This window comes from Saimiri boliviensis, chromosome 14 (genome assembly GCF_048565385.1).
Source record: "Saimiri boliviensis isolate mSaiBol1 chromosome 14, mSaiBol1.pri, whole genome shotgun sequence".
Lineage (NCBI taxonomy): Eukaryota > Metazoa > Chordata > Mammalia > Primates > Cebidae > Saimiri > Saimiri boliviensis.
Window position 1 is genome coordinate 94783573 of NC_133462.1, and position 20573 is coordinate 94804145.

Below are 20573 nucleotides of genomic sequence, written 5' to 3' on the forward strand. Positions count from 1 at the left end.
AGAATCATACAGCTTGTTGCTGGTGGCTCCATATTACATATTTTTCCTGGGCTACAGACTTGTGAAAGGGGGTTGGGAGAGATTGAGGGACTGATGTCTTTCTTCTGCACTTTACACACCTGGCATCTGCCTGCAGCAAGCCTGCATTAGTGCCAAGAAGGTGAGAACAGAAGGGAAGCTGGAGCCGCATAGACATTACAGTCATACACTTGGATTTACTGAAAGCCCACGGGGACTCATGTCCATGATTACTGGAGCTTATGATCTAATCAGGTGATGAGCTTTTCACAGAAGCCATAGGGGAAGTTAAGTGTGATGTCATGTGGACCAGAGGTGGTCAGAGGCTCTGTGTATGGAGAAGATGGGATGCAGTCTGGTTGGACTTTGAAGAAATTCAGATAAACAATTTTTTTTTTTTGAGACGGAGTTTCGCTCTTGTTGCCCAGGCTGGAGTGCAATGGCGCGATCTCCGCTCACCGCAACCTCTGCCTCCTGGGTTCAGGCAATTCTCCTGCCTCAGCCTCCTGAGTAGCTGGGATTACAGGCACGCGCCACCATGCCCAGCTAATTTTTTGTATTTTTAGTAGAGACGGGGTTTCACCATGTTGACCAGGATGGTCTCGATCTATTGACCTCGTGATCCACCCGCCTCGGCCTCCCAAAGTGCTGGGATTACAGGCTTGAGCCACCGCGCCCGGCCCAGATAAACAATTTTATAAGGATTTTATAAAGAGATTCTTTATAAGGGACACAGACTGTTACATGGGGAGATGACCTAACTTTCTTCTTCTAGCTGTGCAAAATGTGTGTGTTCTGGAACATCACAGATGAACGTCTTTTGCTTGACTTCCTCATCGCTGCAGAGCAGCATTTCCATCAGGCACTGACTGGCTCAGCTGGAGAGTATTTGTTCAGGTGTTTCTTTACAAGTGTCCCTGTGCCTGTGTGTGTTTGTATGAGTGTGTGAGATATACATACCAAAATATATGGTATGCACAGGAACAGTTTAAATCATATTGAACAACTCTGAGTATCCTACTCAGTTTAGGAAATTGTGTAGGGCTGATGGCCCACAGGGTCGTGGGGTGAGCCTTATGCTGTGCTGAGGCACAGGATTTGAGAAATAAAGAGACAGGACACAGAAGTACAAGGAAAACACAGCTGGGCTCAGGGGGCCACACTACCTATAAGCGGAGTCAGGCGAGGCCCCGAATGTCCAGAAGCATGAGTATTGTGTATAGGTTAGGGCGCAGGGCAGTGAGTGAAATCATCTTTAAGGATAGTGATAGGGTTGTGAGCAATGAAACAAGGAGTCCACCCCTGTTAGGTCACCTAGACCAGGAGGTGGCCAGTGCGCAGCAAGGGGCCCGTTCCCATGAAGGCAAGGGCCGTGTGCAGTAAGGGGTCCACCCCCATTAGGTCACCGAGGCTTGAAGGTGGGCTGTGTGCAGTGAGGAGGGTGCAGTGTGCACTACTTCTATCTATGGGCAAACTACTTCTAAGAAGATTTATAGGAGGATGCTTTAAGTCACATAGCAGTGATAGAGCCACCTTCTGGCAGCTTCCAGTGAGTTCTATGGGAAGATGCTTTTCGAGCAGCATAGTAGGAAGAGCTGGTAAAGTTCACAGTCACCAAGGTGGATTGCTGGTCTGAGGGCAGCCTTCCACAAGAACTGGGGCAAGGTCCTACAACTCCTTTATCAGGAGGAGCAGCTCTTGCCCCAGGCCTGCCATACCGCGGGTGTCTTTACGATACTGAATGCTGCTGCCTGGGCCATGGATTTTCTTGTCCTGGTATAACTGTTTTCCCTTAAATCATGCTCTGCACTGTGTCCACTCTAGGCATTCCTCCGGTTATGAACTAAGAATAATTATATGTATATGTAGGGAAATATTCTTTAGGCACTCATACTATCAACTATTATGTGATTATATATAGAGGATTATATAAAGGAATTATTCAAGCCCTAACGCTATAAACTAATATATGATTGTATAAAGGATTATATAAAAGGAAATTGCTGAGTAGTAACACTATAAAGTGAGATACTCCTCAAGCCCTAACTGTGCCAGGGTTCTGCTTAGCTCTCATTCCTCGGTGCCTATATGGGGGCTTACCCACAAATTGAACTTTATCAAAAATTTTATTTCCATTAATTTTTGGGGAACAGGTAGTATTTGGTTACATGAGTAAGTTCTTTAGTTATTTGTGAGATTTTGGTGCACCCATCACCCAAGCAGTATATACTGAGCCCAATTTGTAGGCTTTTATTCCTCACACCTTTCCCATCCTTTCCCCTGGAGTCCCTAAAGTCCGTTGTATTATTCTAATACCTTTGCAGCTTCATAATTTAGCTCTCACTTGTGAGCGAGAACATACGATGTTTGGTTTTCCATTCCTGAGTTACTTCACTTAGAATAATGGTCTTCAGTCACATCCAGACCGCTGTGCCACTAATTCATTCATTTTTATGGTGGACTATTAGTCCATCGTATGTTTCTACCACAGTTTCTTTATCCACTCGTTGATTGATGGGCATTTGGGCTGGTTCCATATTTTTGAATTGTGCCGCCACAAACATGCTTGTGCAAGTGTATTTCCTCATATAATGACTTCTTTTCCTCTGTGTAGATAACAGATTGCCGGATCAAATGGTAGTTCTCCTTTTAGTTCTTTAAGGAATCTCCATACTATATTCCATGGTGGTTATACTAGTTGACATCCCCACCAGCAGTGTAGAAGTGTTCCCCTTTCACTGCCTCCATGCCAACATCTGTAATTTTCTGATTTTTTTTGATTATGGCCATTCTTGTGAGAGTAAGATGGTGTTGCTTGTGCTTTTGATTTGCATTTCCCTGGTAATAAGTGACATTGAGCATGCTTTTCATATGTTTGTTGGCCATTTGTTTGTATTCTTTTGAGAATTGTCCTTAGCCCACTTTTTGATGGGATTGTTTTTTTCTTGCTAATATGTTTCAGTTTATTGTAGATTCCGGATAGTCCTTTTTTACTCTGTATATTTTGAACTGATTAGGTATACACAATTTAAAATTACTATATTTTCCTGGTTAGGCAAATCTTTTCTCACTGTAAAGTGACCCTCTTTCTCTGATTTTTTTTTGTTTTTATTCTATTTTACTTTATTTTTATATTTTTATTCATAAAAAACATACAATTTACCATTTTAACCATTTAAGTATACAATTTAGTAGTAGTAGCCAATCTCCAGTAGTAGCCAATTGTTTTTTATCTTGCAAAACAAAAAGTACCCATTAAAACATTGACACCCCATTTCTCCTCCACAGCTTCTGTTAGTCTGCATTCTACTTTCTGTTTCTCTCAGTTTGACTACTTTAATTACCTCATGTAAGTGGAATCAAACAGTGTTTCTCCTTTTGTAATTGGCTTATTTTATTTAGTATAATATCCTCAAGGTTTATTTTTGTTGTAGCTTATGACAAGATTTCCTTCACCTTAACGCTGAATAATATCCCATTGCATCTATCGATTCCATTCATTCATCAGTTGACACTTGGAGTTGCTTCTATCTCTTGGCTATTGTGAATAGTGCTGCTTTGAAAATGCACTATAGGCCAAGAACAGTGGCTCATGCCTGTAATCCCAGTATTTTGGGAGGCTGAGGCGGGCAGATCATAAGGTTAGGAGAGACCATCCTGGCCAACATGGTGAAACCCATCTCTACTAAAAATACAAAAAATTAGCCAAACGTGGTGAGCGCCTGTAGTCCCAGCTACTGAGGAGGCTGAGGCAGGAGAATGGCTTGAACCCAAGAAGTGGAGGTTGTGGTGAGCTGAGATCATGCCACTGCATTCCACCCTAGGCGACGGAGTGAGACTCTGTCTCAAAAAAAAAAAAAGAAGAAAAAATGCACCACAGACATACATTTCTGAGTTCCTGCTTTCAGATCTTTTGTTCAGCATAGTATTGGAAGTCTTAGATAGAGCAGTTGCTGAGAAAAATAAGTAAAAGCCATTCACATTCGAAAGCAGTAAGTACAACTGTCTCTGTTTGCAGATGACATGATCTCATATGTAGGAAACGCTAAAGATTCCACAAAACAGCAGAATTGCAGCAGTTTATATTTGCAGCAGAATTACAGCAAATTGTATTTGCTGAATACAGCACAGTTGCAGGATACAAAATAAATACACAAAAATCAGTTGCAGCCAGGCAGATCACTTGAGCCCAAGTGTTTGAGACCAGCCTGGGCAACATGGAGAAGCCCCATTTCTACAAAAAATAGAAAAATTAGCTGGACATGGTGGCGTGTACCTGTAGTCCCAGCTACTTAGGCAGCTGAGGTGCGAGGATCACCTGAGCCTGGAGAATTGAGGCTGCAGTGAGCCATGATTGTGAAGTGAGATCGCTGAGGTTCATTGCCTCACACTAAGGAAAGCGAAGATGTGGACACACAAGGTGTGCCTTTAAGAGTGAAAAGTTTAATAGGTGAGAGAAACAAGAAGAAAGCTCCCATGTGTAGAGGGAGGGATTTCCAAATGGATCTCCCTGTTCACAGTGGGATGCATTTGATTTTATAGAGGGACTTCAGGAGGTGGTGACTAATTTACATAGGGCCTAGTGGATTGGTTGGACCAGCTGTGCCACTTAGCCTGCAAAGAGGCTGGCCATCTTACCCTAATCTTTTATCATGTAGATGGGGTCTCTACCTGGCTGGTGCCGTGACACCCCCACCCATGGCAACAAAGAGAAGGGAGAAGACCACTGCCATGTTTGATATACTTGCCTTCTGGCATACCTGCTGACATTCACCTATGCAAGCTTACAGCTTGCTTATGTATGCTTGCAGATTGATTTTTTCAGGCTGCTTTTTGTTAGAAAATAAAGGATTTTGGGGTTGCTTTTTATTAAAAGAAAAACTTTACTGAGTACATCTGTACCCTCACCAACTGCCTAAATACTTTCTTTTTAAATCTTATATCAGTTGTGCCACTGCACTCCAGGCTGGTCAACAGAGTGAGACCCTGTCTGAAGAAAAAGAAAAAAATGACATGCACACGAATGTTCATTGCAGCACAGTTTACAATAGCAAAGACCTGGAACCAACCCATATGCCCATCAATGATAGACTGGACAGGGAAAATGTGGCACATATACACTATGGAATATTACACAGCCATCAAAATATGTCCTTTGTAGGGACATGGATGAACCTGGAAGCCATCATTCTCAGCAAACTGACATAGGAGCAGAAAATCAAACACCGCATGTTCTCACTCATAGGCGGGTGTTGAACAATGAGAACACATGGACACAGGGAGGGGAGCACTACACACTGGGGTCTGTTGGGGGGAAATAGGGGAGGGACAGCAGGGGGTGGGGAGTTGGGGGGGGATGGCATGGGGAGAAATGCCAGATACAGGTGAGGGGGAGGAAGGCAGCAAATCATGCTGCCACGTGTATACCTATGCAACAATCTTGCATGTTTTTCACATGTACCCCCCAAACCTAAAATGCAATTAAAGAAAAAAATGTAAAAGAAACACCCTCAAAAGCATAGCAATTACCAAACTTTTTCCATAGTGGGTGCATTATTTTATCAGCCTATAAATGGTGTACAAGGGTTCCAATTTTTTACATTCTTGCTGATACTTATCATTTTCTATTTTTTCTTATAGTGGCCACTTTAATGAGTATAATGTGATATCTCATGGTTTTGATTTGTATTTCCCTTAGGGATAAGACTTTTAAAATTTTTCTTAGGTAATTTAGTTTTTTTTGTTTTGTTTTGTTTTGTTTTTGAAACGGAGTTTCGCTCTTGTTACCCAGGCTGGAGTGCAATGGCGTGATCTTGGCTCACCGCAACCTCCGCCTCCTGGGTTCAGGCAATTCTCCTGCCTCAGCCTCCTGAGTAGCTGGGATTACAGGCACGTGCCACCATGCCCAGCTGATTTTTTGTATTTTTAGTAGAGACGGGGTTTCACCATGTTGACCAGGATGGTCTCGATCTCTTGACCTCGTGATCCACCCGCCTCGACCTCCCAAAGTGCTGGGATTACAGGCTTGGGCCACCGTGCCCGGCCGGTAATTTCGTTTTTAATTCCTATTTGTTATATTTGGTTCTTTTTAAATGTGCTTGACCTTTTTTTCATTTGAGATTTTATGTTTCTTGTTCATTTGTTTCTTACAACACATTAAACATATATATTTTGTATTCTATTTATGATAATTATGACATCTGTAGTCTGTGGGTCTGATTATGCTGCTCATTGTTTCTGTTGACTCCCATTCATGGTACTTTATTTCCTTGTTTATGACTTTTTTTTTTTTTTTCCCAGAATGTGAATTCATCTTTGGAACTGTTATCAGTGGAGTTCTTCCATGTTTTTGTTGGGGATGTATTCTTCCAGAGAGGTTTTATCTGTTTTCACTATTCCTGGGGCAACACTTAATGAAGAGCACTTTGGGTTATAATTTTTATTTGTGGTTATTAAGCCCATTAGGCAGTATCAGTTGGCCTCATAAACCTTCATAGCTGCAAATTCTTAGGAGACACTCCCTCCCCAACTTTTATCCAGTGGTATGATTAATTCAGGCATGTTTATTTTCTGGCCTCTTCTTCAGAGTTGGGTTACCTTTTATTAATCCTTACCTTTTGGGTGCAGCCCTTAAGTAGGCCCTTTGTGCAGGCCTATTTTCCTAGCCCTTTGTACTGGCCTGACTTTAGTTTCCTCTAGTTTTTATACTCCATGTAGTTCAGAATAGGAGGCTTAATGTCAACACAATTCATGAGAACTCCTCAGAGTGAAAGCTAGCTGAAGACTCCCTTGCTCCTTAGGGCTCCCTGATTGATTCTGCTTTTTGACCCAGTGAGATTCCATATTTTCTTATCAGGTCAGTGAAACATTTTAAATTTTATCCAACTCTTAAGTTTTCATCAGGAGAGTTTTTTGGCATCTGTGGTCTGCCATACTGCTGGAAATGGAATTTAGGCATCTCATTTGATGGGTGTCTTTTCTACTTCCCCTTACTGAGAGCCACCTTGAGGCAGGAGTGAGTGTCCCAAAGGAGTGGAGGTCACTAATTGCAGGAGCTACATGTTCTCTTACCTTCTGTGTCTACAGAACCTGGACCAGGATCGATTTCACAGGACATGCCAGCCACTGTTACTGCCTGACCACAAAAGCTTGAGAGTGAACCTACAGAGACTAGAAATTGGGTAGTTGGGGAGAGGAAGGTGGAATAACATCAGGAGGGAAAAATATTTGTTATCCTTTCTGGAGAGCTAAGGGGGTATAGGAGGAGTATTCAAGCAAGATTGATTGTATGTATGCATGTGTAACTCTTAGAATTGGCTGCAAAGGGGCAGATGGAATCAGAATTTGCTGAGTGTGGTTTGTTTTTATGGGTTCATTGGTAGACGTTTCAGTGAACTTCCTGGCAGGCTGGCAGGGTAGAAGTTCATTGGAGAGGTTGGGCTTAAAGCCTGCCTGAGAGAGCATGGGGAGTCTGTGGATTAGTCCTTTGTTGAGGGCTCTGGCCACACAACATTGGAGTTGTATTTTAAGATTACCAGGACAACCAGTTGGTGATGGAGTCATTTGGGCCATGGTGTGTGTAGGGTACTAAACAACTCCTAATAGTCTTTTTCCTGGCCACATAGCATTTTGACTTTATCACTGTTTATATGCCTCGTGATTTGGGAGCTGTTGGTTTGCCCCTGAGAGCAGCTCACTGAGCATCCATTCACCTCCTCCCAGTGGATGGAGGAGAAAAGACTAGAGGCATTAGTGTTCCCCTGCTGTGTCCCTGTTATGGGAGGAAATGGACTTGAGGAGCTACTTTACTGAGTATTTTTGCACTCAAGGCCCTGGACTCTGTAGTTGAGTCTTAAGGATAGGGGCAGTTGGCCCTTTGGTGATACCTGCCTGGAACAGTGTAGCTAGGGGATGGCAGAGGGGACAGATCCCCTGGTATGTCTAATATATTGGAGAAGATTAGGAAGCAGAACTGGGGAAGATTAGGAAGATGATGCCGAGTTGACCCAGACACTATTAAGATAGTGAATCTTAAGGCAGAGATATTTTTCACTTAAATGGTAGAGAAGATCCTATTGCCTTTCTTGTTAAGATATAACTTTTTAAAATTGGCTTTGCTTGTCTTATAGATTCTTAGACTCTGTGAGTAAAGACAGCTTCGTCTTCCCAGTTCATCATGGCTTCAACATCCAGGTAGGAGTGCCGTTTGATCAAATGTTTTATCAAAGAATTTATTCCCCTGTGGTTTTGAAAGGCTGGGAAGTTTAAAGAAAGAAGGGAGAGGAGATGGGACAATAATGGGAAAAATGGGAAAAGGCAGATGGTTGTGTGTATGGGTGTGGTCATGTGGCACTAATGTTTACGCTCGACAGCAAAACGTGACTTCACCTTCCTCATTTTTCAAAATTTTAAAGACACCAGATGGTGATCCCTGGGGCCACCTTGGTCCCTGCGGGCTTTCTTATGCCCGGGGTTTGAACAGTCATGTGCACAAGTTATTTGAGGGTCGGGGGTGAGGAGGGGCTTGGGCAGTCAAATTGGTAGGGACCCTGGCCTTGCAGCCCGGGATCTGCCCCAGTGAACTGGGCGAGGCTAGGTCAGAGAAAGTGTGAAGATGGCTGCTGCCCCTGAGAACTTTACTCCAGGGCCCATGGGAAGGGCTTTGAATTTCCTTTCCCTTCAAACTGGCCTCTTGTCCTGGCCCATGCAGAGCTTGAATGAGTGAATACCTCACCTCCCTAGAGGTCAGCATTGTAGCTGGCAGTCAGTCTTCTGTGGTAAATCCTGCATCTTTCCTTTAGGATGGAAGGTCCTCACGTAGAGGTTGGGGCCTGCAAAGGGGCACAGAGCAGCAGCAGGCACCTCTGTGCCTACCCTCCCTGCTAAGGCCATTCTCACAGCCAGGGTGATATTGACAGCCTAGATATAACGCCCTGTTCCATCACTCTGGGGCTACCTGTGGCAGCTGAACACTGGAAGTCCTGGGCCTGTGGAGTCCTGTGGGGCCTGGTTCTCTCTGTCTCTGCTCTGGTCTCCTGTCCTCATTGCACCTTCAGCCTCATTGACCTCCTTGCTCTTCTGCAGATGTCAAGTCCCTTCGGAGTCAGGGCCGCATGCCTGTGGTTCTTCCTCTCTGCCTGGGGCATCTTGTCTCCAGCCGTCTGCAGGGTTCAATCTCTCACCTCTTTCAGGCCTGCCGCCCTGTGAGCCTTCTCTCACCATTCCGTCCAAAATAGCACCCCTAGCTCTACCACTTTGTTGCATTCTGTCCCTGATCTGGATGGCATTCATTGCTACCTGACACCATTGTAGCTACTTGTTTGTTGATTTGTTGTCTGACTCCCTCAAGTAGAACTACAATGCTATGCAGGTTGGCGTGGAGTTTGCCCATCACCATCCGCTGGGCAGCACCTGTTTACTGTGCTCAAATGCAAGTACAGAGAGTCTCCCACTTAACATGGTTCAACTTAGAATGGTGTAAAAGCCATATACATTCTGTAGAAACCGTACTTTGAATACCCATACAGCCACTCTATTTTTAACTTTCAGTACCGTATTCAATAAATTATATCAGCTATTTAATACTTTATTAAATTATAGGCTTTGTGTTAGATGACATTTCCCAACTATAGGCTAATGTAAGTGATCTGAACATGTTTAAGATAGGCTAGGGCAAGCTACGATGTTTGCTAGGTTAGGTGTATTAAATGCATTTTTGACTTAAGACATTTTTAACTCATGATGAGTTTATTGGGATGTAACCTGATTGTAAGTCGAGGAGCACCTATATCATTTACCATCCATTTGATTCCTATGTCTACAGGGCAAGAGAGTGGCAGGAGTTTCCATGTTTTCCAAGTTGATTTGGCTTCTGATTGCAGTTAGCATGCAGTATGATAGCCACAAGGGAGCTATCCGAAAATCCAAATCTGCTCAGTTCCTGAATTTGGGTAGTGAGAGTTCAAGTAGAGGGAGTTTGAGAATTTGGGGAATAAGGGAAACTTCTGTCAGTTAAGAGAGGGAAGGTATAGTAAGCCAAATGTAATTGCTGAGCTCCCAGGGCCACTGAGCCTGAGGGGACAGCAGTGGGTGTCACTCCAGCTGACTAGGGCTCCCTGTTGGCAGTTTCTGTTATCTGGAGTGGTAACAGCAGCATCTGGATTCATCACTAAAGGGGATCCTCTGTTTTAGAATACATTGTTTAAGAAGGAAAGGAATTAGGTGACACCTCTTTAGTCTTGTCTCCCATCATTACAATACGTCTGCACTTGAAAGCGTAATCTGTGTTTATCTGGAAAATTTGCTTACTAATTGCTATTCCTTGTGTGAGATCTGTGAAGCCATTCGGATGAAAATATTTTATAGTGGGAGCATCCTCCTCTTTTCTGCTGAAGCACTGGCTTTCTGGCATGGCCTCTTCCTGATTCTGTTTCCTGTCATTACAGAGATGTCATTACTGGGAGAGGTTCCCACTCAAAGGTGAAGTCTGCAAAGCTACTTGAGGTTCTGAATGCTATGGAGGCGGAAGAGTCTAGTAACAACAGGGAAGAGATTTTCATTGCACCTCCTGACAATGCTTCAGGGGAATTTACTGATGAGGACTCGGGTGATGAAGACAGCCAGCGAGGTGCTCACCTTCCTGGCAGTGTGCTGCATGCTTCAGTCCTGTGTGAGGACTCTGGCACCGGGGAGGATAATGATGACCTGGAGCTGCAGCCAGCCAAGAAGAGGCAGAAAGCAGATGTGAAGCCTCAGCGCGTTTGGACCAAAAGAGATATTCGTCCAGACTTTGGCAGTTGGATGGCATCAGATCCTCATATTGAGGATCTGAAAAGCCAAGAACTGAGTCCTGTGGGCCTTTTTGAGTTGTTTTTTGATGAAGGAACAATTAATTTCATTGTTAATGAAACCAATCGTTATGCTTGGCAGAAAAATGTCAATCTGAGTCTTACAACTCAGGAATTGAAGTGTGTTCTGGGCATTTTGATTTTAAGTGGGTACATCTCTTATCCAAGGAGAAGGATGTTCTGGGAAACCTCTCCTGATTCACATCACCATCTTGTAGCTGATGCAATTAGAAGGGACAGATTTGAACTAATCTTCTCATACCTACATTTTGCAGATAACAACGAACTTGATGCAAATGATAGGTTTGCCAAGGTCAGACCTCTCATCATCCGGATGAACTGCAATTTCCAGAAGCATGCACCCTTGGAAGAGTTCTACAGCTTTGGGGAGTCTATGTGTGAGTACTTTGGGCACCGGGGGTCCAAGCAGCTGTACACAGGGAAGCCTTTGCGACTTGGGTACAAGATTTGGTGTGGGACAACCAGCAGAGGCTACTTGGTTTGGTTTGAGCCCTCACAGGGCACACTTTTTACCAAGCCAGACAGGAGCTTGGATCTAGGAGGCAGTATGGTAATAAAATTTGTGGATGCACTTCAGGAGCGTGGTTTTCTGCCATATCACATATTTTTTGACAAGGTTTTTACAAGTGTTAAACTGATGTCCATTTTGAGGAAAAAGGGGGTGAAGGCCACAGGAACTGTTCGTGAGTACAGGACTGAGCGATGTCCCCTAAAAGACCCCAAAGAACTGAAAAAAATGAAGAGGGGTTCATTTGATTACAAAGTTGATGAGAGTGAGGAGATCATTGTGTGCCGCTGGCATGATAGCAGCGTGGTCAACATTTGCTCCAATGCTGTGGGTATAGAGCCAGTGAGGATGACTAGTCGTCACTCTGGAGCAGCTAAAACGCGGACTCAGGTCCACCAACCATCACTGGTGAAGCTGTATCAGGAGAAGGTGGGGGGTGTTGGTCGGATGGACCAGAATATTGCCAAGTACAAGGTGAAGATCCGAGGCATGAAGTGGTACTCAAGCTTCATTGGCTATGTCATTGATGCCGCCCTCAACAATGCATGGCAGCTACATAGGATCTGCTGCCAAGATGCCCAGGTGGACCTCCTTGCCTTCCGGAGATACATTGCCTGTGTGTATCTGGAGAGCAATGCTGACACGGCCTCCCAAGGGAGGCGAAGCAGGCGGCTGGAGACTGAGAGCCGCTTTGATATGATTGGGCATTGGATTATCCACCAGGACAAGAGGACCCGATGTGCCCTCTGCCACTCACAGACCAATACCCGGTGCGAGAAGTGCCAGAAGGGTGTCCATGCCAAGTGCTTCAGGGAGTACCACATCCGGTGACATCGTGAGACATGCTTGTTTGGTTTATAATGAGATGTTTATAGCTCATTACAGATTGCAGTTGAGTACTTCTGTTCTGTGTTGGAAAAAAGACCTGAATTTCTGATGACTTGGTTTTCTATTTTCTCCCTACCCGCAATGCATCTCTCTTTTTTATTGTGTTCTATTATACCTACATGTGATATAAATTAATATTTATATTAGTAATCCTAAATATTTGCAGATCTTTATTTTTTAACATTTATTTAAAGTTAAGGACTTTTTTTATTCAAATAAAAATTGTGCTTTGTAGTATATTTGAATCCTAGCAAGAATAATCAAAGGAAAACTTGCAAGAACAGTGAAAAGACTTTACCATTGCATGCCAGGGTTTACAATCTAAGATAGGCAATAGTGTATAAATATCATGTAAATATGATGGGTTTCTTAATTGTATTTATTTCATCTTCATCCAAAGTTATCAAACTGTCCAGGAATAGATAATCTGCCTTGTATTTAGTCAGAGGGCTAGCGTTGCAGAGTTCGTATTTTCTTGATAAAAATATTTTCCTAATATATCAATGTGGGATTCCTTTTTTTAAAGAATTTTTTTTAAATTTTTGTGGGTGCATAGTAGGTGTGTTTTTTTCATGGGTTACATGACATACTTTGATATAGACAAGCAGTGTATAAAAATCACATCAGGGTAAATGGGGTATCTGTCTTTCAAACATTTTGTCCTTTGTGTTACAAACCGATTATACTCGTAGTTATTTTAAAATGTACTATTAAAGTGTTTTTAACTGTATTCACCCTGTTGTGCTAGCAAACACGAGGTCTTCCTCATTTTTTCCATTTTTTTCATACCCATTAACTATTCCCACTCTCCCCCACACCCCAACTTCCTTTCCAAGTCCTGGTAACGTTCTTTCTACTCTGTATGTCCATGAGTTCAATTGTTTTCGTTTTTAGCTCCCAGAAATGAGTGAGAACATCGGAAGTTTGTCTTTCTGTGTTTGGCTGATTTACCACTTAATATAATGACCTCCACTTCCATTCATGTTGTTGGAAATGACTGAACCTCATTTTCTTGTGGCTAAATATTAATATTTCATTTTGTTTATATATATTTATCCATTCTATTGTGAATAGTGCAGGAAATAAATATAGTAGTTCAGATCTTTCTTCAATATACTGATTTTTTTTCTTTTGGATATATACTTAGGAATGGGATTCCTGAATCATATGGTAGCTTTATTTTTAGTTTTTGAGGAACCTCCAAACTTTTCTCTGTAGAGCTTGTACTAATTACATTCCCACCAACAGTGTTCAAGAGTTCCCTTTTCTGTACATCCTTGCCAGCATGTATTATTGTCTGTCTTTGAATAAAAGCCATTTTTACTGGGTTGAGGTATCTCAATGTAGTTTTTTGTTTTTTTTTTTTTTTTTTTTTTTTTTTTTTTTGAGACGGAGTTTCGCTCTTGTTACCCAGGCTGGAGTGCAATGGCGCGATCTCGGCTCACCGCAACCTCCGCCTCCTGGGTTCAGGCAATTCTCCTGCCTCAGCCTCCTGAGTAGCTGGGATTACAGGCATGCACCACTATGCCCAGCCATTTTTTTTTGTATTTTTAGTAGAGACGGGGTTTCACCATGTTGACCAAGATGGTCTCGATCTCTTGACCTTGTGATCCACCCGCCTCGGCCTCCCAAAGTGCTGGGATTACAGGCTTGAGCCACCGCGCCCGGCCTCTCAATGTAGTTTTGACTTGCATTTTTCTGTTCATTAGTGATGTTGAGCACCTTTTGTATAGCTGTTTGCTATTTGTACATTTCTTTTTTTGAGATGGAGTTCACCTTGTTACCCAGGGTGGAGTGCAGTGGCGTGTGATCTCAGCTCACTGCAACTGCTGTCTCCGGGGATCAAGTGATTCTTCACCTCAGCCTCCCAAGTGGCTGCTATTACAGGTGCCCACCACCACACCTGCCTAATTCGGTTATTTTTAGTAGAGATACTGTGTTGGCTAGGCTGGTATTGCACTCTTGACCTCAAGTAATTTGCTCACCTTGGCCTCCCAGTGTACATCTTTAGAGAGATGTTTATTTAGATCTTTTTGCCCATTTTCAGATCAGATTATTAGATTTTTTTGCTGTAGAGTCATTTGAGTTTCTTATGTATTCTGGTTATTAATTTCTTGTCCAATGGGTAGTTTGCAAATATTTTCTCCCATTATGTGGATTATCCTTCACTTTGTTGATTGTTTTCTTTGCTGCACATAAGCTTTTTAACATGATGTAATCCCATTTGTTCATTTTTGCTTTAGTTGCCTGTGGTTGTGGAGTATTGGTAAAGAAATCTTTGCCCACTCCAATGTTCTGGTCAGTTTTCCCAGTGTTTTCTTGTAGTAGTTTTATAGTTTAAGGTATCAGATTTAAGATTTTAATCCATTTTGATTTGATTTTTGTGTATGGTGAGATAGGGGAGACTCTCCTTTCCATTATGTATGTTCTTGGCACCTTTGTCAAAAATGAGGTCACTCTAGATGTATGGATTTATTTCTAGGCTTTCTGTTCTGTTGATTCTCTATTTGGTGTCTGTTTTATGCTACTACCATACCGTATTGGTTACTAGTGCTCTGTAGTATAGTTTGAGGTCTGGTAGTATGATACCTCTAGTTTTATTTATTTTTAGGATAGCTTTAGCCATTCTGGGTCTTTTGTGGTTCCATATAAATTTTAGGATTGTATTTTCTATTTCTGTGAAGAATGTCATTGGTATTTGATAGGGATTGCATTTAATCTGTAGATTACTCTGGGTTGTATGGCCACTCTTCCAATTCTGCATGTGGAATATTTTTCCATTTTTTGGGGGTGTCCTCTTCAGTTTCTTGCATTAATGTTTTATAGATTTTATTGTACATATCTTTCACTTCTTTGATTAAGTTAATTTCTAGGTATTTATTTGTGGCTATTGTAAATGTGATTACTTTTTAAATTTCATTTTTAGATTGCTCACTGTTGGCATATAGAAATGCCACTGATTTTCATATGTTGATATTGTATCCTGCAACTTTGCTGAATATGATTATCAGTTCTAATTTTTTTTTTTTGATGGAGTCTAGATTTTTCCAAATATAAGATCGTATCATCTGAAAACAAGTATAATTTGACTTCTTTCCAATTTAGATGCCCTTTATTTCTTTGTGTGATTGCTCTAGCTAGGATTTCCAGTACCACACTGAATAACTGGTGAAAGTGGGCATCCTTTTTGTGTTCCAGATCTCAGAGGAAAGGCTTTCACTTTTTCCCCATTCAGTAAGATACTGGCTGGGGGGCTGTCATATATGGCTTTTACTGCTGAAGAGATTTCTAAGAAAAGTGTTGAAGGAGTGGCTTTATTCATCCTGGTTGCTTATGGTAGCATGTAAGAAAAAAGAAATGAAGTTGAAATTTGTATGCAAAAAAGTAGTAGAAATTACAGATGGGAAAAATTCTCAGCCTATCCATATTACACAGGAAAAAACTTAGCATGTTTTCCAGTGTGATTGCTCTGGTGCTAAACATAAAATTAAAAAGACAAAAAAAATTAGACAGCATGTTTGGAAGAGGGCATTATGGTGTGACAGGCTATTTGATAAGATTAGTGTGGGTGTGAATCATGGACCTAATCAGCCATCACAACAGAATAGAGCTTACACACCAGAAACACTGCCAGCTGGAATTAAAGTAAACAGAGAAAATGGAATAAAATGAAGGAAGGCTGTTGGACTTCTTAGATTTTACAGGACAGAACCACAGAGTAACTCAGCTACAAACATGCTATTCAAGACAGAGGAAGAATGACCCTGTAGGTGATGTACATCATCAAGGCTGTCTCCTTGGTTTCAAGAAAGCCTCTGCTTAGAGTTCATCTTAGGTACAGTACTTGTTTATATATAGAATAAAAAAAGATTATGGGATTTGTGATAAAGGATTAATTTTCTAAATTACCATATTTTGCAGGAACAGATACTATCTTTAAAGCAAAAATTAGGCATGCTTCTGTTACCAAGCTATGGGGATATGAGGACACTCCTAGGTCTGGGTCTGTTTAGTAAATGTTATTAATCTGTTCCCTTAACCATAAACGTCTAGAGGATAGAAATGCCTAACTTTCTGGGAATGCAGTCCAGCGAGTCCCAGCCTCATTTTCCTAGCCCTCCCTCAAGATGAAGTTATTCTGGTTCATACGCTCTGACAATGAGACATCAACCAATATGTGTAAGATGTACATTGGTTCAATCCAGAAATGTGGGACAACTGGAGGTGAAAGCTGGACAACTCAAAGCGGAGAGAGGGTTTCCAGGTCATATGTGGGTAAGAGACAAATTGTTACGTTACTTTGAGTTTATGATTAGCATCTCGAAATGAGACAATCAGATAGGTATTTATCGCAGTGAGCAGAGGAGTGACTTTGAATAGAATGAGAGGCAGTTTTGCCCTAAGCAGTTCCTAGCTTGACTTTTTAGATTATTGATTTGGGGACCCCAATATTTATTTTCCTTCACATTTTCCCCCTTTTCTTTTTTAAAATCTTTTGGCGAAAGCATTTTAGAAAAAAATGAGTCTCTGGTCTCAGGTTTTCTCTGATCTCTTGTGACTAGGATGGTTTATTCTAGACAGGTAGGTCCAACATTATTAGGAAAGTTGATTTTTGGCAGGTTGCAGTCTCATGTCCTATGAAGAGAAAATAGGGACAGTAAGGGAGAACAATAACAAACAAAAGAACTATCATGGAAAATCAGTGTCGGCCACATTACTCTGAAGTTCATACATCAGTAGGCAGGTATGAAAGTGGCTTATGTATGTACATAGGTTGCTGTTATTTTCTTCTGAAGTTTACATTGTCTCGCTTCAGTTTGCAGGGCTTTACCGAAGCACAGCTGAGTTTTTGTGACTCCAAATTAGGAAAAAGGTGGAAAAAAGAAAAAAATTGAACACATTATTTTTCAGGCTTGTGGCCTTGAAAAATTAGAATTCAGTTAAAACTGTAGAAAATAGTAAAAATTGGAAAACATTAGGCAAGAGTAGAATGCAATAACAGGTGTACTATAGTTTTTCAAACATAATTTTTCTGTCTCCAGTTTCCCAGTTTTACTAAAGACAAATCATGGTAGGATTGATTTGCTTTATTGCACTTGGCCTGATTATTTGTATACAGCACAGCAAGGATAATTATTCTTTTACGTAGGCTTTCAAGTTAGTTTTGATGGAACTCTGTTCCATAGAAGGAATATCAGATAAGACTTTTAAAGCCCAGCCCAGCCATGGATTTGTACCATCAAATACCTATGAGCTGGATAAATTCATCTCCTCTTTAGTTTCCAAGATAAACTTGGGGCTCTGGGGCTGTCAGAAAATGACGTTCTTTACTTATCACACCTTAGGAACCCTGTACAGGGACTGTGTAGAAAAGGTATGATGCCAGTTTTCCCAAAGGGCTTCCATTGGCTCTATAAATCAAGTTTGATTCCTTAAAGAAAAGCACATCATTCCAGTCAAAGTCTTGGTAAAATAACCAGTTTCTCCAATTGAGTCCTGTTATAAATGAAAACAGATTCCTATTACACTTATACAAATAACTGTATTGCCATTAGTTAACAGTACTTGTGAATAGTTTCCAAATTCTGTAAAAATCAGGAATAAACAAATATGTTCTAAAGTTTGTACATAGAAGTATACCAAAAAATTTTTTTGATATAGAATGACTCTTGTCGTCCATGCTGGAGTGCAGTGGCATAATCTCAGCTCACTGCAACCTCCACTTCCCAAGTTTGAGTGATTCTCCTGCCTCAGCCTCCCAAGTAGCTGGATTACAGGCATCCGCCACCACACCCAGCTAATTTTAGTATTTTTTGGTAAAGACAAGGATTTACCATGTTGGCCAGCTGAAACTACTGACCTCAGGTGGTGCACCCACCTTGGCCTCCCAAAGTGCTGAGATTATAGGTATGAGCCACCATGCATGGCCAAGGATTGTACCAAATTGTTAAAAGCTGTCCGTAGCTCAAAAGAAAAGTTTCCTTGACTCTGAAAAAAACAAAATAGGCTGGGTGTGGCCCATGCCTGAAATCCCAGTGCTTTGGGAGGCCATGGCCAGACAGGAGAATCGCTTGAACCTGGGAGGTGGAAGTTGTAGAGAACTGATACTGAGCCACTGCACTCCAGCCTCGGCAACAACAGTGAAATTCCATCTCAAAAATAAAAATAAAACAAACTTTCTTATTTAAAAAACTATTTTTATGACTTTCTTTACATCTCTCTGGTTTTCTGGTTTCTTTTTTTTTTTTTTTTTTTTTTGAGACGGAGTTTCGCTCTTGTTACCCAGGCTGGAGTGCAATGGCACGGTCTCGGCTCACCGCAACCTCCGCCTCCTGGGCTCAGGCAATTCTCCTGCCTCAGCCTCCTAAGTAGCTGGGATTACAGGCACGCGCCACCACGCCCAGCTAGTTTTTTGTATTTTTAGTAGAGACGGGGTTTCACCATGTTGACCAGGATGGTCTCGATCTCTCGACCTCGTGATCCACCCGCCTCGGCCTCCCAAAGTGCTGGGATTACAGGCTTGAGCCACCGCGCCCGGCTCTGGTTTCTTTTACCCTGTTTTATACATAACCTTTCTTCCTTTCTGTCTGTTTCTTTCTGCCGCCCCCCACCCCTTTCTTTCTTTTTGAGATGGAATCTCACTCTGTCACCCAGACTGGAGTGCAGTGGCATAATCTCAACTCATCGCAGACTATGCCTCCTGGGTTCCAGTGATTTTCCTGCCTCAGTCTCCCGGGTAGCTGGGATTATAGGCACATGCCACCACGCCTGACTAATTTCTGTAGGGACAGGGTTTTACCCTGTTGGCCAGACTGGTCTCAAACTCCTGACCTCAGGTGATCTGCCCATGTTGGTCTCCCAAAGTGCTGGGATTATACGCATGAGTCACCATGCCTGGCCTATACATAAACTTTAAATAAGCTTTGAATTAGACAAAAAATGTTTACCTTTTTAAAAAGGACACCATGCCCAGCCATCTCAGCATTATTTTAATTTGCAGTCTCCTAATGTGACGTACGTGATGTTGAGCATCCTTTTGTGTGTTATTTGCTATCTGTATATTTTCCTTTTTTTTTTTTTGAGATGGCGTCTCACTCTGTCATTCAGGCTGAAGTGCGATGGCTTGATCTTGGCTCACTGCAACCTCTGCTTTCCTTGTTTAAGCAATTGTTTTGCCCCAGCCTTCCAAGTAGCTGTGATTACAGGCGCCTGCCACCATGCCCTGCTAATATTTTGTGTTTTTAGTAGAGAAGGGATTTTGCCATGTTGGCCAGGCTGATCTCGAACTTCTGACCTCAGGTGATTCACCTGCCTCAGCCTCCCAGAGTGCTGGGATTACAGGCATGCACTACCATGCCTGGCATGCTATCTGTCTGTCTATTTTCTTTGGCTGGGTGTCTGTTCAGATACTTACCCAGTTTTAATTTAGTTTTAGTGGGTTTTTTTTTTTTTTTTGGAGATGGAGTCTAGCTCTGTCATCTCAGCTGGAGTGCAGTGGCTCACGCCTGTAATCCCAGCACTTTGGGAGGCTGAGGGGGGTGGATCACCTGAGGTCAGGAGTTCGAGACCAGCCTGACCAATATGGTGAAACCTCATCTTTAAAAAAGAAAAAATAAATAAAATTTTTACTATTCCTTTGAAGATTTATTTGTGTATTTTTAATACAGTTTTAAAAATCACATGTGTATTTTGTAAATATCTTCTCACAGTCTTGTCTTTTTGTTCTCTGAATAGGATTTTTCACAGTGGAAAATTGAGGTTTTTTTTTTTTTTTTGAGACGGAGTTTCGCTCTTGTTACCCAGGCTGGAGTGCAATGGCGCCATCTCGGCTCACCGCAACCTCCGCCTCCTGGGTTCAGGCAATTCTCCTGCCTCAGCCTCCTGAGTAGCTGGGATTACAGGCACGCACCACCATGCCCAGCTAATTTTTTGTATTTTTAGTAGAGACGGGGTTTCACCATGTTGACCAGGATGGTCTCGATCTCTTGACCTCGTGATCCACCCGCCTCGGCCTCCCAAAGTGCTGGGATTACAGGCGTGAGCCACCGCGCCCGGCCGGAAAATTGAGTTTTATAAAGTCTGTGTTATGAATAGTTTCATGAATTGGTGTTTGATGTTGTGTGTTAAAACGTGACACCAAACCCAATGTCACATATATTTTCTTTTTGATTTCTAATAATTTTGCATTTTCAATTAATTATAGACTGGACTATTTTGAGTAGGTTCTTGTGTTTTAATTTGTGTGTACCTTTCATTCTATATGGCTTCCAAATAATCCTTCCATCACCATT

At 42.0% G+C, this 20573-nt stretch overlaps 1 protein-coding gene across 13 annotated transcripts in view; it reads left to right on the forward strand.

Annotated features, from left to right (window-relative positions):
• Positions 1–20573, forward strand: part of PGBD2 (piggyBac transposable element derived 2) — a 120675-nt gene that overhangs the window by 34132 nt on the left and 65970 nt on the right. For 6 of the 13 annotated variants that reach the window (XR_012513630.1, XR_012513629.1, XR_012513627.1 and 3 more), the window contains exons 2-3: positions 6319–8211; positions 10464–12285. Coding sequence is in view for 7 of the 13 variants with exons in the window: in XM_074385492.1 (XP_074241593.1) it covers positions 8195–8211; positions 10464–12225 (1779 nt within the window). In the remaining 6 variants the exon portion in view is untranslated. Of the gene's footprint in view, positions 1–6318; positions 8212–10463; positions 13013–20573 lie in introns of those variants that run through there. The other 7 variants (XM_039464271.2, XM_039464270.2, XM_074385492.1 and 4 more) reach the window with 6 other exon arrangements.